Source organism: Nyctereutes procyonoides, unplaced genomic scaffold (genome assembly GCF_905146905.1).
Source record: "Nyctereutes procyonoides isolate TBG_1078 unplaced genomic scaffold, NYPRO_anot_genome, whole genome shotgun sequence".
Taxonomy (NCBI): Eukaryota; Metazoa; Chordata; class Mammalia; order Carnivora; family Canidae; genus Nyctereutes; species Nyctereutes procyonoides.
The window spans coordinates 63889608-63904216 of NW_026575046.1; the positions used below are offsets into that span (position 1 = coordinate 63889608).

General features: G+C 51.4%; 1 protein-coding gene across 26 annotated transcripts in view; it reads left to right on the forward strand.

Moving 5' to 3' along the window:
• The window catches only part of CAMK2G (calcium/calmodulin dependent protein kinase II gamma), a 55056-nt gene extending 40740 nt beyond the window's left edge, over positions 1–14316 (forward strand). For 4 of the 26 annotated variants that reach the window (XM_055324968.1, XM_055324971.1, XM_055324969.1 and 1 more), the window contains 9 exons: positions 1557–1589; positions 3778–3846; positions 5019–5063; positions 6363–6411; positions 7609–7722; positions 9638–9713; positions 10037–10131; positions 11608–11852; positions 12295–14316. In XM_055324968.1, the coding sequence (XP_055180943.1) occupies positions 1557–1589; positions 3778–3846; positions 5019–5063; positions 6363–6411; positions 7609–7722; positions 9638–9713; positions 10037–10131; positions 11608–11840 (714 nt within the window). In that variant the 3' untranslated portion in view covers positions 11841–11852; positions 12295–14316. Of the gene's footprint in view, positions 1–1556; positions 1590–3777; positions 3847–5018; positions 5064–6362; positions 6412–7608; positions 7723–9637; positions 9714–10036; positions 10140–11607; positions 11853–12294 lie in introns of those variants that run through there. The other 22 variants (XM_055324970.1, XM_055324973.1, XM_055324977.1 and 19 more) reach the window with 10 other exon arrangements.
• Positions 14317–14609: the final 293 nt, after the last annotated feature.

Here is a 14609-nt window from a genome sequence, read left to right on the forward strand (position 1 = left end):
TTCACTAGGCACCGATGAAGTGACAGAGATGGACCCTCCCTCACATTGTAAACACTCTGGTTGGATAAAAGGATAAATATGAATGTAAACTAACTTCCTCTTTTTGATGAATAATTGGAAATAAAATTACATATTTGGGCATAAACAAAAGGCTATTGTAAAAGAAGCCTAATTTGGGGGCTCCTGGCTCTCATTAGAGCATGTGACTCTTGATCTCAGGGTCATGGGTTGGAGCCCCACATTGGCCATAAAGGTACTTTTTTTAAAAAAGAAGAAGCAGCCCAATTATTCTTAGGCTATCTTTTTCGTTTATTTTTTTTTAAGATTTTATTTATTTATTCATGAGAGACACACAGAGAGAGGTAGAGACATAGGCAGAGGGAAAAGTAGACTCCCCGCAGGGACCCTGATGCGGGACTCGATCCCCAGACTGAGGATCACGCCCTGAGCCAAAGGCAGACGCTCAACTGCTGAGCCACCCACGCGACGCTAGGCTTTCTTTTTCTTTAGATATAATTTTAAGTTCTTTTAAATACTTGTAGTCCCTTTCTTTTGAATTTATTATAGTCCTGAAAATGTCTTCTAAAGTAGAATGTCAGCTTCTTGAGGAAGGAACATTTACCTGACTCGTTCACTGTGCCTAGAACAGTAGTCAGACAACAGGCAGACATGTTCTGAAGGGACTTCCGTCTCCCAGCAAGCTAATTATAAACTTCTCAAGTCCCTTTCACCTTTTAGACACAGTCTTCTGAGATGTATTTTCATTGCTCCATGTGGCCTTTATTTGTATGCTTTTGTTTCACATCTGAACAAAAAATTTGTGAGCCTCTATCTGGCTGAGGCTAAGGAATCCCTGCTTTTAGCAACCCGCCCCCCCCCACCAGGTTACATCTTGACATCTTCATGATCACTGCACTTTTAGTCACCAGCACCCCTATTTTCCCATTTCCCACTAATTGCAAGATGCAGTGAGATTGAAATCTTCTAGGTGAGCTCAAAAGCTCAACATCTTTCTCTGAAAAGCAGTGTAGGGATGCAGCAAAAAAAGAAAAGAAAAGAAAAAAAAAGTCTCGGTTCAGAAGTCTAAGGTTTCCAAAGCTGAATATGACCTTGAATGGCTTTTGCTATTTGCCCAGTAGCTGCTCACCTGAACTGCAGGCAGACCTAGTAACGAGAGAAGACACATAACCTGACAAGGAGCCCACCTTACAAGCCCAAACCTATAAATTGGCAACAGAATGTTATCTTTACAAACTTGTGACTTAACCTCTTCCCAGAGCTTTCTGTGAGCAAGGCGGAGGCATCTTAGAATACACTAAATCTCTGTTTGTGAACCTGACAGCAACGGAGCTCTTGTCCCAGGGTGTGGAGGGATGCGTGTGCCTGGTGGTCTAGGTGCTGTCTGAATCCCTCTGGTGCTGGGCTCCAGGTCTCCTTCTTCCGCTCTTTTCTCCTGAGGCAGAGCCCACGCTGGTGCACTAACCTGCAGCATCTCTGTGCTTCTCGTCTTACCTCCTCTTTCCCCTTCTCTTTCCCTTTCGCTGTGGTGTGTCCAGAAAAGGAAGTCGAGTTCCAGCGTGCACCTAATGGTGAGCCTTGCCTGCCCACCCACCTGCCTATCCATGCTGCCTGCGCCCGCCTGCCAGCCACGCAAACCCATTCTGCCATGTGCGTGTGCTTCACTCATCCTCACTGCATGTCTGTGCTGTGTGGGCAAGCGCGGCCTGTCCTGCCAGGCGGGGGCCTGTTGCCCGAGGTCTCCTGGTGGCCTCAACAGTGGGCATCGGAGTGTGTGGTGTGGCGCTCCCTGCTGCAGAGCTCCGACTGCCTCCAGCAGCCCAGGGCAGAAAGGGAAGCTAGCAGGGACTTGGGGCCAGGTGGCAGTCACAGGGAGAGACCCTCACTCACTGTTGCTCAGGAGGAGAGGCCCTGCTCACCCAGCACTTCCCACAGACTGGCAGCCAGTGGACATCTGGGCAGAGGAACTACAAAGGCCCGCAGCCCTGAGCCTCACTCTCTGGGCCTTTGCCTCTGTGCCAGCGTCCGTTAGCAGGGTGTGCCCAACATTTCATCCTTCCTACCCACCCCTCAGGGGTTGGGGAATAGCTGAAAGACTATAGAGAATGTCACCTTCTTTCTCATGGGACACAAGCCACCACGGGGAGCATAGCAGCCTGGATTGTTACGAAAGCATCCATTAAAGCCAGAGGTGGGGCCACCTGGTTGACATCCCAACCCTCTGCAGATATAGCAGCTTTAAGGAGACCCTGGAGTCTTTGCCCCCTGCCAGGGTCTCTGTCTCAGCTGGGCTTTGCCGGGAGGACATCCTTCTTCATTCAGGCAGCCCCAAACAGATTGGACTTAGTAGCTGAGCTAGGATGGCTCTGCCTCTTCTGCGGGGGATTGGAAGAGAGCAGAGTTAATGTGAGTGTAGACCCACGTCCTGACTCTTGCTGGGACCCCTCTTTTCCAACCTGCAGGGTTCAATGGAGTGTGGTAGCACTTGGTGCCTGGCTTAAGGTTCTATGCTTAGTCCTGTGTTTGGGGACGTCTCAGCTGTTGACAGGAACCTAGGGTTGGATTCCTTCAAGTCTGATCCAAGGGGCCATAAAAGAAGCCTCAAGGCAAGAAGTAGAGTGGTCTGGATAGCTTTCCGTGTGTATCCTAGGAGAGGAGACGCACATCTGACCTGCCAGTGTGTCCTCATTTGTGTCTGCTCAGAGATGGTAGCTACATGTTTGGCTGTCTGTCTTTTGAAGAACTTGCAGGCATCAGGTTGTTCTTCAGTGGCCACTGGCTCCACTGGGACTCCCAGTGAGACAGAGTACATTGGTGAGGGCAGTGGAAGAGGCAGAGAGCCTCTTATAGATATGGCTCCCTGCCCTGGAGGTCAGCCTCCTTCCTTCCTCACCATCCTCCCCAAACCCTCCCTTCCCGGGCCACTCAGTATAACATTTCAAAAAGCAAGGAGATATCCCAAGATAGCCTAGTGGTCTGCTGCTGTCAGGAATGTTGGCCTGCTGGGCAGCCTACTCTCCTAGGGGCTGGGTTCTGGGACCGCAGCCACAGTCACCCCCCTGGATTCACCTTCCCCTCCTTGGAGCTCTGCCCTCACTCCCAATTGAGCAAGACCGAGATTTATGAGGCAGAAAGGCCAACAGCACAGCCTTGTCTCTGCTCCGTGGGGGCAGTGGGTGCATTTTGTATCCAAAGTCAATATATCCCCCCGCCCCTTCCTCTCTGGATACCATCTTCTAGGTGAGGTTTTCTTTCTCTTCATGTTCCTCTTCTTTTCAGATCAGGCTTCAAGCTGGTGTTTCAAAGGAAAGGAAATGCAAGTGGCAGGTTGAAAGGGCAGCAGGAGACTGCCCACAGATAGGGGACCTAGAGTTTCTGCATTTTGTTCTGCTTTCTTATAAACCTTTCTTTTTCCCTGTAAAATGAGAAGATCCTGAATTTATTTTTTGTGAAATGTGATTGTCCAATGACATGGCATCTGGCATAAGCAGAGATTTCTGGAGAGATGCTTTGAAACAAGTCTTTGGGCTGGTCCCACCTTAAGGATGCCTCCAGTGTTAGGTCTCTGGGCCCCTCCAAATACTACCCCCCCTCCAGTCGATCATCTCTCTGATCATTGCTCCCATCCACATAGTATGATGGAGGCCACCTCAGGCCTAGCTCCTCCGGGCCAGGCCGGGGGCAAGGGAGGTCTGGGAGTCAAACCTGAGCAGCTTCAGTGACTGTAGAGGAACTAAACCATCTGTTTTCTTGTCTCAGCCACAGAGCAACAACAAAAACAGTCTCGTAAGCCCAGCCCAAGAGCCCGCGCCCTTGCAGACGGCCATGGTACCTCCTGACTACGGCTTCTCCGCCCCTGCCCCTGGCTGCCTCCCGCTCCTCTCCTTTCCTCTTCTTGCCCTCCCTCCCAGGCCTCCTTGGGCCTTTCCTTCTCATCCCTGTAGAGCAGGCTGCTTTGTGTACTGCCCCATGGGCCCCCTCCCCCTCATTGTCCTGTGTGGCCATGCTCCTTCCTGCACCGCAGAACTGCTGCTCCTGCTCCTTTTGCTATTGAGGGTGGGGAAGAGTGGTCAGGGCTCTCAACTAAACCTCTTAGCCCCAGGCTGGGCCCCCATGGGTCTGCTGTAGGGGCCGGGAAGGTGAGTGGCTTATCAGAGGGTAGGAGCTTTCTTGGGACCTGTCATTCAGTTCTTGGAGTCCTCCTTATAAAATCTGCTTCAGCCTCTCCTTTGCAAAGCTATGAACAGGAAGGAGGGCTAGGGTCCCTTACCTCTGGACGGTGCTGAGGTCTTGGAGTTCCTGGAGAGCTCCGTGCTGAGGGCACTGTGTGCTCTCAGAGATCTTTCTGCTAGTAGCACTAACTAGAGAGTTAGCAGAGGAATGACTGGGAGAGAAGGAGGGGAACTGTACCTGTTGCTCCTACTTCTACTTCCTGCAGACCTGGACCTCCATGCTACCTCATGGCACAACAGGGACAGGAACTCTGGTGAAGGCAAAAGATGGTAAAGCAGGCAGCTCCGTAGGCTCAGCTTGCTGAGGGGGCATTCTGGGTCTTTCTGAGAGACCTTAGTCCACTCTCCCTCTATCCCTGCCTCCTACCCACCCCTTGATGAATACTGTTGGCAGGGCCTGGCCTGTGCCTCAGCCCCACAGCTCTTCCAGTGTACTTGTCCTGTAGGGAAAGAACACTCAGATCCAGCAGGAATCACAGCAGGAATCAGGGACAGATTCCTTGTCCTCTCAGCTTCCCTGGTACCTGCTTTTGTTAAGTGTCAGGCCTGGCCTTCTTGCTCAGCCAGTACTGTCCCCTAAATCTGGGGCTTCCCAGCTGCCTGGACCCAGTTGAGCCAGAATATTTTGTTTTATGGGACTGGCTGGCAGGCAGGCCTCAGTGGTCATGATAGGGTCTATGAGGGACTGGGGTAAAGGATGGGGTCCCTCAGGGAAGAGCTGTAGGTCTGTCCCCAGGTCAGGAGGATAATTTTCATCTTCTCTCACAGGAGCCACAAACCACCGTGGTACACAACGCTACAGATGGGATCAAGGTGAGTGGTCCTGAGCTGGTCTCCTGCTTTAAAGATCAGCAGGAAAGAGGTGGGCTGGATCACAGAGTCTGAGTCTGTGGGTCCTGCAGATGGCAACCTACAGGCTGCACCTTGAGGCCAAGGTGTGTGCAGAGTCTAGGCTGGAGACAATGTATACCTGTTTGTCGCTCTGTTCCCTGGAACGGTACTATACTTCAGGCCCTATAGTCAGATGGGCCTGGGTTTGAATCCTAGGCCCCTGAATAAGTCACTCTAGCACTCTGCACCTCAACTTCCTTACCTATAAATTAAGGATAATAATAATGGAATGTCCCTCCATGACTTGTGAGGCTTAAATGACAGCAAACAGCTAAAAAAAGAGACAAAAGTATAATCAGACCCTAGAGCATCCTCCATTGCCTCACCCCATTATGCCTTCAATAGCTTTGTCTTCTTATTTGCACCACCATTAGTAAATATTTATCGAGCCCCAAACCATCTGGGGCTCTGGTCTACAGAGGTGACAAGACAAAAATCTCTCTCCACAGGTGTAGGGGAGGCAGATAATAAACCAAAAACCAAATAAGTAAAATAAAATCCAGTAGTGGTAAGTGCTATGAAGAAAATGACATTAAGTGAAGAGAGGGGGTGAACAGGGCTTTTACTTAAGTGGTCAGGGAAGAGCTTCCCTTAGGAGGTGATTTTTGAGCTAAAAACTAAATGGTGGGAAGGAGACAGCCAGGCAGACTCTGGGGCAGGGGCAGAGTGCCCTAGACCAGAGAGCTGTGAAAGCAGGGGCTTAGTATGTATGCAGAACAGGGGAAATGAAGCAGAGCTAAGAGTGTGGAGCTGGGAGGGGAGCAGCAGGAGGGTGATGACGCAGGCCTGCTACTACGACTTCATAGCAGTACGCATTTTCTTCCAGCCTCAAGGACAAGCTATTAGAGGGGAGAGGCAGATGGAGAGGGAGAAGCAGACTCCCCACTGAGCAGGGAGCCTGCTGTGGGGCTCCATCCCAGGACCCTGAGATCATGACCTGAGTTGAAGGCAGATGCTCAACCTACTGAGCCACCCAGCCAACCCGATGACTGTAGGTTTTAATGACAGGATAGATAGTTTCATTTACTGAGTTGAGGAAGACTAGGGAAGGAGTTTGGGAATCCAAGGTTCTATAAAAGTCAGATGGCAAGGGTGCAAATAGAGCCTTCTATGATTCTTCCCTGTACCTCCTGCAGAGCACATACGCTGCTTTTGTTCTGCTCGGTTCCTCTAGTTTCCAAGGACCTGAGTGTATAGAAACATGTTCTTTTTGGCCTACAGGGCTCTACAGAGAGCTGCAACACCACCACAGAAGATGAAGACCTTAAAGGTAGGTGCTGGCCCTTGGTGGGGAAGGGACCCCAGCAGTGTCCCAGGTACCTTGGTTCCAATGGGGCACCTGTCTTGTCTGTCCCCAGAACTGAGAATGGTGCTTCCTTATACTCTAGGAGAGGGCTTGGCAGAAAAGCTACTTTCCATGGGCTAAGATGTGAGGTCCCTGTCTGGCCTGGCTGGGCAAGAGATTTCTCTTCTTTGACCCCAAGTCTGGAATAGCTAAACTAGAGCTTTTCCTGGGCCTTTCTGAGGCCAGGGCTCAGAGAACTGTCCCTGTTGCTGATAAGGATAGGAGATCCCAGTACGGAAAACATCCTGAGTCCCTGGAGCAGTATCCCACAAATAGAGTGAGTCATTAGTAGGGTGACCAGTCGTCCCGATTTCCCTAGGCCTGGAGCAACTCCCGGGACGTGGAACTTTCAGCTTTAAAACCGGAACAGTTGGGCACATGGGGATCAGCGACTATCGTCGCAAAATCTTGGCATAAATGATGAAGTCAGGACCACATTTGGCCATGTCCTAGTGGTCCTGTGAGGACCACCAGCCTAAGCTTGGGCCTGGCCAGAGGGCCAGGGGGTGTGGGAGGGCGTGGCAGACCAGACCAGTGGGAATCTCTGTCCTGCTCTTTGGTTTGGCCTCCTGGGATTGCTCCCTTTACCATCAGTAAGTGACCTGAGGCCAGGGTCGCAGAAAAGTTGCAGGACAGAGCTGAGAGAGCACCCCCAGGAGCAGTAAAGGGGCACTGAACCTTTGGAACCTGAAAAAAATAAAAAGCATAAACATATAAGGGAGTTAAAAACAGTACTTGTAGGGCTGCTGGGATTAAGGCCAGAGCAATTCAGTTCTGGAGATGCTGGTGGAGTAAGTGGCTCCTTCACGGCTCTTGACCTTGTAGCCTAGCCCCCTGTGACATCTTCCCCGGGAGCATGGGTACCTGTACAGGCTGTTCAAAGGCTCCTCTGGAAGCCACAAGCCCAAGTCTGTGCACCTTCCTGGGACTGTCAGCTGGGAGGCCTCTCTGGCAGAGGTGGCAGCGTGGGATGTGGTCCAGTGTCCACAGCAGCCCGAGGCGTTGCCTTGCCCCGGCTCTGCAGTGCCACGGGCTTGGGTCCTGTCTGGCTTGCTCGCTCACCTGCCTTGTTCTGTTTGTTTTGGCTGCTCTGCCTTGCCCTGCCCTGCCCTGGCTGGCTAGCTGCCCCGCTCCGCACTGGGAATGGCAGCTCGGTGCCTGAAGGACGGAGCTCCCGGGACAGACCAGCCCCCTCTGCAGGCATGCAGCCCCAGCCTTCTCTCTGCTCCTCAGCCAGTAAGTGTGAGGGAGGCACAATCTGGCTTCTGTCTCCCTGGCTCATCCTGAAGCCCCTCAGGGATCCCCCCAGAGCTGTCAGCCCAACCCAGCTGTCTGTCTCAGTAAGCTTGGGGAGCTCGGCCTCTGCTGGGTGGGAGAGCTGATTGGAGGTGCCTTTAAGGCCAGGCAGGGGCCCCTGGGACCAGGGCCCAAAGACATCAAGAGTGGGTGGAAGAACATGGTGGGAAGGAATAGAAAGCCCCTGGGATATTTGGTGGGCCTTGCCTCAGCAATGAGCCAGGAAGAAAGGCCAAGTCAGAAATCAGGTCAAAGGTGGTGGGAGCGGGGGTGATGGTGAAATTGCTATAGCCGAGAACCATGTTGGGATGCGGTGTTGCCTGAGGCTCAACATATCATACTGGGAGCATGAGGCTTGGGGTGAGACACACCTGAAGTAGCTTGAACCTCCCACAGCCTCAGCTTCCTTATCTATAAAGTGGGAATAAAATAGCACCTACCTCAGAGCTCTGTAATGAAAAAGACATGAGATAGTAGAATGTCTAAGTTGTGTCATGTAGAGAATGCCTTTGTCTGCTTCTTTTCCTTCTACTGTCTATCCTTTTAGAGTTTATCAACACGATCCTCTTCACCCACAGGGCCCCAGTCAGGTCCTACAAATGGGTTCAGTGGGGTTGGAGAGGGAATGTGTGTGTGTGTGTGTGTGTGTGTGTGTGTGTGTGTGTGTGTGTACACACGTACCTGCTTGCCTCTGGAAAGTGGATAGAGCTTGTTTGTTCCCCCAACATGCTGCTTACTCACCTGGAGCTGCCTACGTGACAGTTCTGGTGGCTGCGGGGCCCCCACCTGGTCATGTCTTTTTGGCTGTGCTGTCCTCTCCCAGCTGTGCCCTCGGCTGTGCTGTTCTAATGCTCGCATCTGTCTTGCAGCCTCTTGCTCCTGTGAGGAAAGGCTTGTAGCTTGGGCCAGCCCGGGTCTCTGGTCAGGGTTAGCCTGAGCTCAGTCTGAGCCCTCCTTTACCCTAGTGGTGCTCCGGCTAACAGTGCTGTTCCCTGTCAGTGAACTGCCGATGAGTACAGGGTACCACCAGCGGTTCCTCGGCTTTGGATAGCATGGGGGTGGGGGGCTCTGAGGGCTCCAGTTCTGCCTGCCTGTCATTCTGAGCTTTGTCTTGGTTTTCTTGAGGGACACATCCTGGCATGAGAGCTGGTATGAGATTTAGAACTTTTCCGAGGCTCGTCCTGGGTAAACAGAGCCATCTCTCTGGTGAGAAGCTCTGTTGAAAAAGAGTGTTTATAGTACCAAGATCCTTTATCCCAGAAAAGCCCTGTGGAGGAGATGAGCAAGGTGAAGAGAATTAAGCATCCATCCCAGGGCTCTGTTCATCCTTTTAGAGCCCTCATCCCTGGCTAGGTTCTGCTCTCAGGCTGGCTGTTGCCCAGGGCTAGGTTCTGGACCACTGAGTGAGGGTTGGGGGTGGTGTGGTGTGGTGGAAACTGAGACCTGACTGAGCCCCTTCAGGTGAGAGAAGTAAGCAGGCAGTGGAGACAGCCATATCAGGAGATGCTTCTTCTAGAGGCTAAACATGCTGGGGATGGGATACACAGACTCTAGGCAGAGTATTAATAATGGCTAGCCTCCTCAATTGTAAAAGACAAGAGCGTTTTCTGCATCCTACTTGTTGATGGAGAGGGAGATAAAGGCCAGAGAACTATAACGAAAGGGTGGTGGGCTTCAGGAGGAGGGGGCCATTAGCTCCATAGACAACAGAGAAGGAATGAAGAGAAAGTGGGCTCGGTCTCCCTGAAGAGGGCCTCGATGTTAAAGATAGAGATCACAGGGATTCTCTGAAGGATTGGGGAGGGCTCTCTGTCACTTAGGAAGTAAATTGCTGGATTTTTTTTTCCCTCCACAGTGCGAAAACAGGAGATCATTAAGATCACAGAACAACTGATTGAGGCCATCAACAATGGGGACTTTGAAGCCTACACGTGAGTAGAGACCCATTTCCTTGAGACCCACGTTGTCTCTCGAGGCCCTCCCTCCTCCCCAACATCAGCCTGTACCCTGGGAAAAGGGAGAGCTGGGCCTTGGGCACAATGTCAGAATTAAACCCCAGGCCCTTAGGCTAGCCTCTCTCCCGGGTAGATACCCTGTGATAGTATCCCACCCTGCCATGGGGTCCCGGTGGTGGGCCCTAAGATCTTTGCCATCTTGTTGGGCCTAGCCCATAGCTGACCTGCTGCAGGACAGATACCACGGACAAGAAAGACAGTCTTCATAGGAGACTGACAGGCTGCTTTTCTTTCTGCAGGAAGATTTGCGATCCAGGCCTCACTTCCTTTGAGCCTGAGGCCCTTGGTAACCTCGTGGAAGGGATGGATTTCCATAAGTTTTACTTTGAGAATCGTGAGTGGGTTCGTGCTGCTGATATACTCCTGCCTGCCCCTTTACCCCCTTTGCCTCTGTCCCTGCTCACCTCCTCTTCCCAGATGCCCGCTTTTCCCTTATTTGACATGCTTGGCTGCACCCTGGTCTGTGTGTTTGCCTCCTTGTACCCTGAGGATGGTCTTAAACTGACACCTTTGAAGGACCTGCTCCAGAACCCCATGTGTCCCTTCATTCTGCCGCAGCTCGGTGGCAGTGCTGGTTGCCACAGTCAGGGTCACTATTTCTCTAAGCCTCGCCTCTTCCCACGAGGACTGGAAACCACTGAGATAAGGTTGAGATGAAGTCAGCAAGTAATAATGAAGCTCTCTACAGGTTTCACAGTAGAGGAAATTAAAACCAGGATAAGAATGTAGAAGCAAGTAGCAGGGCACTGGAGGTGATTTATAAGATCAGAAGTTGTGGCTTGGGTCCTCCTGAACACGGAGGGAGACAGTCCTGGCTGAGGGGCTGTGCACTCTGCACTGTTCGTGGAAGTCCCAGGGATAAGATGATGACTCACCACCTCCTATCCTTCTCTCCACTCTCTAGCACCCTCCTTTTCCCTATTTTTTTTTTCTTTTCTTTCCTACTTTATCCTGGGCCTTCCCCATCCTGCCCTGAGTTTTATTTTGTCACTGTTTTCTCTACTAACTACCATCCTCTCCATGTCTCAGCTTCAAATGTAAACCCTTGGCTACCTAACTAATTCTATTAGCCAGAAACAGTTTCAGAGTTCATAGAAGCCCTAGGAGGGTCTTAGGTGGAGGGTCTCAGGTAGCTCCTGTCCAACATTTGAAATGAATTAAAATGTGAATCTCATTAAAAGCAACTCCATCTGCAGTGCTGGCTGATAATGGCAAAACAACTTCTTTTGGCTTTCCCCCAGAAGAACCTGGGAACCCCAGGAATATCCTGAGCTTGGTGCTTTGGTGATTCAATTTTAACTTTGGACATTTTTTTTTTCTAAATCACAAATCCATTTTGAAGTCTTAAGCTCTTGATTTTGCTCTGCAGCCAATTAGGGACAAGCCAACCCTTAGGAAATCTAAACATCAGCCCAGAAGAGTGGAAAGATCTTAGGCTTTGTTAAAGAGTCAGATGGTCTGAGTTCAAATGTTGTGTGATTTGAGCAAATTACTTAACCTCCTTGAGCCTGTTTCTTTATCTTATAATAAAGATATTGACCAAGAAATAGAGCTTATGTATGTAAAACTCCAGCACAATGTCTGATTAAAGTAGCAGTTGCTATTATCCTCGTTCTCCACCTCTTTCTTCCTTTTGGATAACTGAGACTTATTGTCCTGGGATTTCCTGGCCTCTGGTGTCTGTGGGACTTAGAGACTGCTAGAATGGATGCTGGAATGAGGGGGAAACCTGGAAGTGCAGGCTGGGAGGAAAATCCGAGCCTGGGCCTGACGCCCTCCTACCTCCTACATTTTGCCTTGCCCCCTGCAGTTCTGTCCAAGAACAGCAAGCCCATCCACACCACCATCCTGAACCCGCACGTCCACGTGATTGGGGAGGACGCAGCTTGCATCGCCTACATCCGCCTCACCCAGTACATCGATGGGCAGGGTCGGCCTCGCACCAGCCAATCGGAGGAGACCCGGGTCTGGCACCGCCGGGATGGCAAGTGGCTCAATGTCCACTATCACTGCTCAGGAGCCCCTGCTGCACCGCTGCAGTGAGCTCAGCCACAGGTGCACCTGGTGGGGGGGGGTGTGAGGTAGGGGACAGGTGGGATCAGAGGTGGGAAAGTCACACTGGGGGAGGAGATCTCGACCATCTCAGAGGCGTGGCAAAGGCGGGCAGACAGACTTGTGTCTGGCCCCAGGACTCCAAGTTAAGTTGGGTGACTTTGAACAGGTTACTTCCCTACCCCAAGCCTCAGTTTCCTTTGCTGTCAAAAAGAGAGAAAGTGGTTCCTATTTCTGTGAGTTGTGAGGATTAAATAAGATACTCCTAAGTGAAGCATTTGCTCTCAGCAAATGTGAAGTGATGTTATATTTAAATTCTAGCTTCTCCCCCATCCTCCACCTTCTCAGGCAGACTTGGCCATGTGTATAGTGTGTTTAAGTCCCTGGAACTCATCTGTGTGCTTATTGTCCTTTGTTCTGTTACCACATCTGTCCTCTTTGACAGGGGCATTAGGAGATCCCAGCCGGAGGTCAAACCTTCGCAGCCAGTGGCTCTGGAGGGCCTGAGTGACAGCGGCAGTCCTGTTCGTTTGAGGTTTAAAACAATTAAATTACAAAGCGGCAGCAGCCAATGCACGCCCCTGCATGCAGCCCTCCCGCCCGCCCTTCGTGTCTGTCTCTGCTGTACCGAGGTGTTTTTTACATTTAAGAAAAAAAAAGAAAAAAAGATTGTTTAAAAAAAAAATGGAATCCATACCATGATGCGTTTTAAAACCACCGATAGCCCTTGGGCTGGCAAGAAGGCAGGAGTTTGTGTGACACCCGTCCTGGCATGAGCAGCCGGCTCACCCACCAGCCTTGAAGAGGTGAGCTCGGCCTCTGGCCTCCATGGACTCGGGGGGCCAGGCGAGAACTCTGACAGAGCTCTGGGGGCTGTGATGTGATTGCAGCCCCTGAGGTGGCCTGCCTGCCCCAGGTCTAGGAATGGACTTCTTCTGAACTTGCATAGCGCCTAGAATGAGGCTGATGAGAACATCGTGGCCGTCAGACCTACTTGGGAGAGAATGCAGAGCTCCCAGCCTGCTGTGGAGGCAGCTGAGAAGCAGTGGCCTCGGAACTGAGGGACTGAGGGCCTGGACGTTGCTATACTGTTCCATTTAGTGTAGAAGGGAAGAGAATTGGTGCTGCAGAAGTGTGTCCGCTACAAAGCTGATGAGAAACCTCGTGTTAGTCTGACATGTACTCACTCATCCATTTCTATAGGATGCACAATGCACGTGGGCCCTGATACTGAGCCCTAATACCTGCAGCTGGGAAGAGGGAGGGGTTGCTGCTTTGCTTTGTGTTTGATTTCTTATAACTTAGCAAGGAGAGAGCCACGCCCTGGTCAGGGCTCCCCTTGCTGCCTTTGGCAGTTCTGTTTCTGTGCTAATTTGGACCATCCTTATCTTGCCTTTTCATGGTGGTGGTCCCCGTGCTGACCCTCATCTGGGCCTGGGCCCTCTGCTAAGTGCCCCTGTGGGATGGGAGGAGTGAGGCAGCGGGATTCAGTTGATGGTTGTTTCTATGCATTCAGGCTGCCCTCAGGACTGCCTCCCTTCTTACTCTTCCCTTGCTGCACGTCCATCTCTTTTCCTGTCTTTGAGATTGACCCGACTGCTCTGGCAAGAAGAGGTGTTCTCTTTAAAGAGGCCTCTCTACTGACCACCTGAAGTATATGACTTACTGCTGGACAATCTGCATGGGCATCACCCCCCCTCACCTGCATGTACCCAAAAGAGGTGTCCAGAGCCAAGGCTCCTACATTCATTGTCCCTCTCTGTGCTCAAGGAGTTCCATTCCTGGAGGGAAAGATCTATACTCTAAGCAGACAGCAGAGAAGATTATGGTGGAGCAATTGGTCATGGCCTTGGTTTCTCCAGAACAACTGTGCAGACTTATCTGCACAAATATCTGCACTATTGGGGGAAAGGTGGGTAAGCCCTAGCTTCCTGGACTACCTTCAGGGGGCACAGGAGCTGGGAGAAGAGGCAAAGCTACAGGTTTACCTTGGAGCCAGCTGAGAAGAGAGCAGACTCACGGGTGCTGGTGCTTGGGTTTAGCCAGGCTCCTCTGAGCACCTCATGCATGCCTCAGCCCCTGGGCCCTCGCCCTTTCTTGCCCTGCAGCCTGCAGTACCAGCACGCAGACGCCTTCACCACAGGGTTTGGTTTTGCTGGCTTGAGGAAAAATGGTCTTAGAGTTCATTAAGACCCATAGCTTCATATGGCTGCTCCAGCCCCACTTCTTAGCGTTCTTACTCCTCTTCTGGGGCTAATGTCAGCATCTATAGACAATAGACTATTAAAAAAAAAAAAAATCACCTTTTAAAACAGGAAATGGAAGGCATTTGATGCAGAATTTTTGCATGATGACATAGAAATAATTTAAAAATAGTGTTTGTTCTGAATGTTGGTAGACCCTTCATAGCTTTGTTACAATGAAACCTTGAACTGAAGATATTTAATAAAATAACCTTTAAACAGTCCATTGTGTTACTGCTGTTGGAGGCTGATGGCCAAGGGCTTAAGATTTAGCAGCCTGGGTTACAGGGCCTCAGACGGAGACATGTAGCTTCTCCCACTCCCTTGGGGCCCGTTTTAGAATAAAACTTCCTCACAAACTCCTCAGCCTCCAAGCAGCCCGCCCGGCTGGCTGCGGCGGCCAAGGCGAGTCAGGCTGGGGAGCGACGCTGCGGGCCCGCGGCGGAGTGCCGGGGTCTCGCCCCGCCCCCGGCCCCGCCCGCGCCAGGGGCCGCCCCGCCCCCTCGCCCTCCGCGGG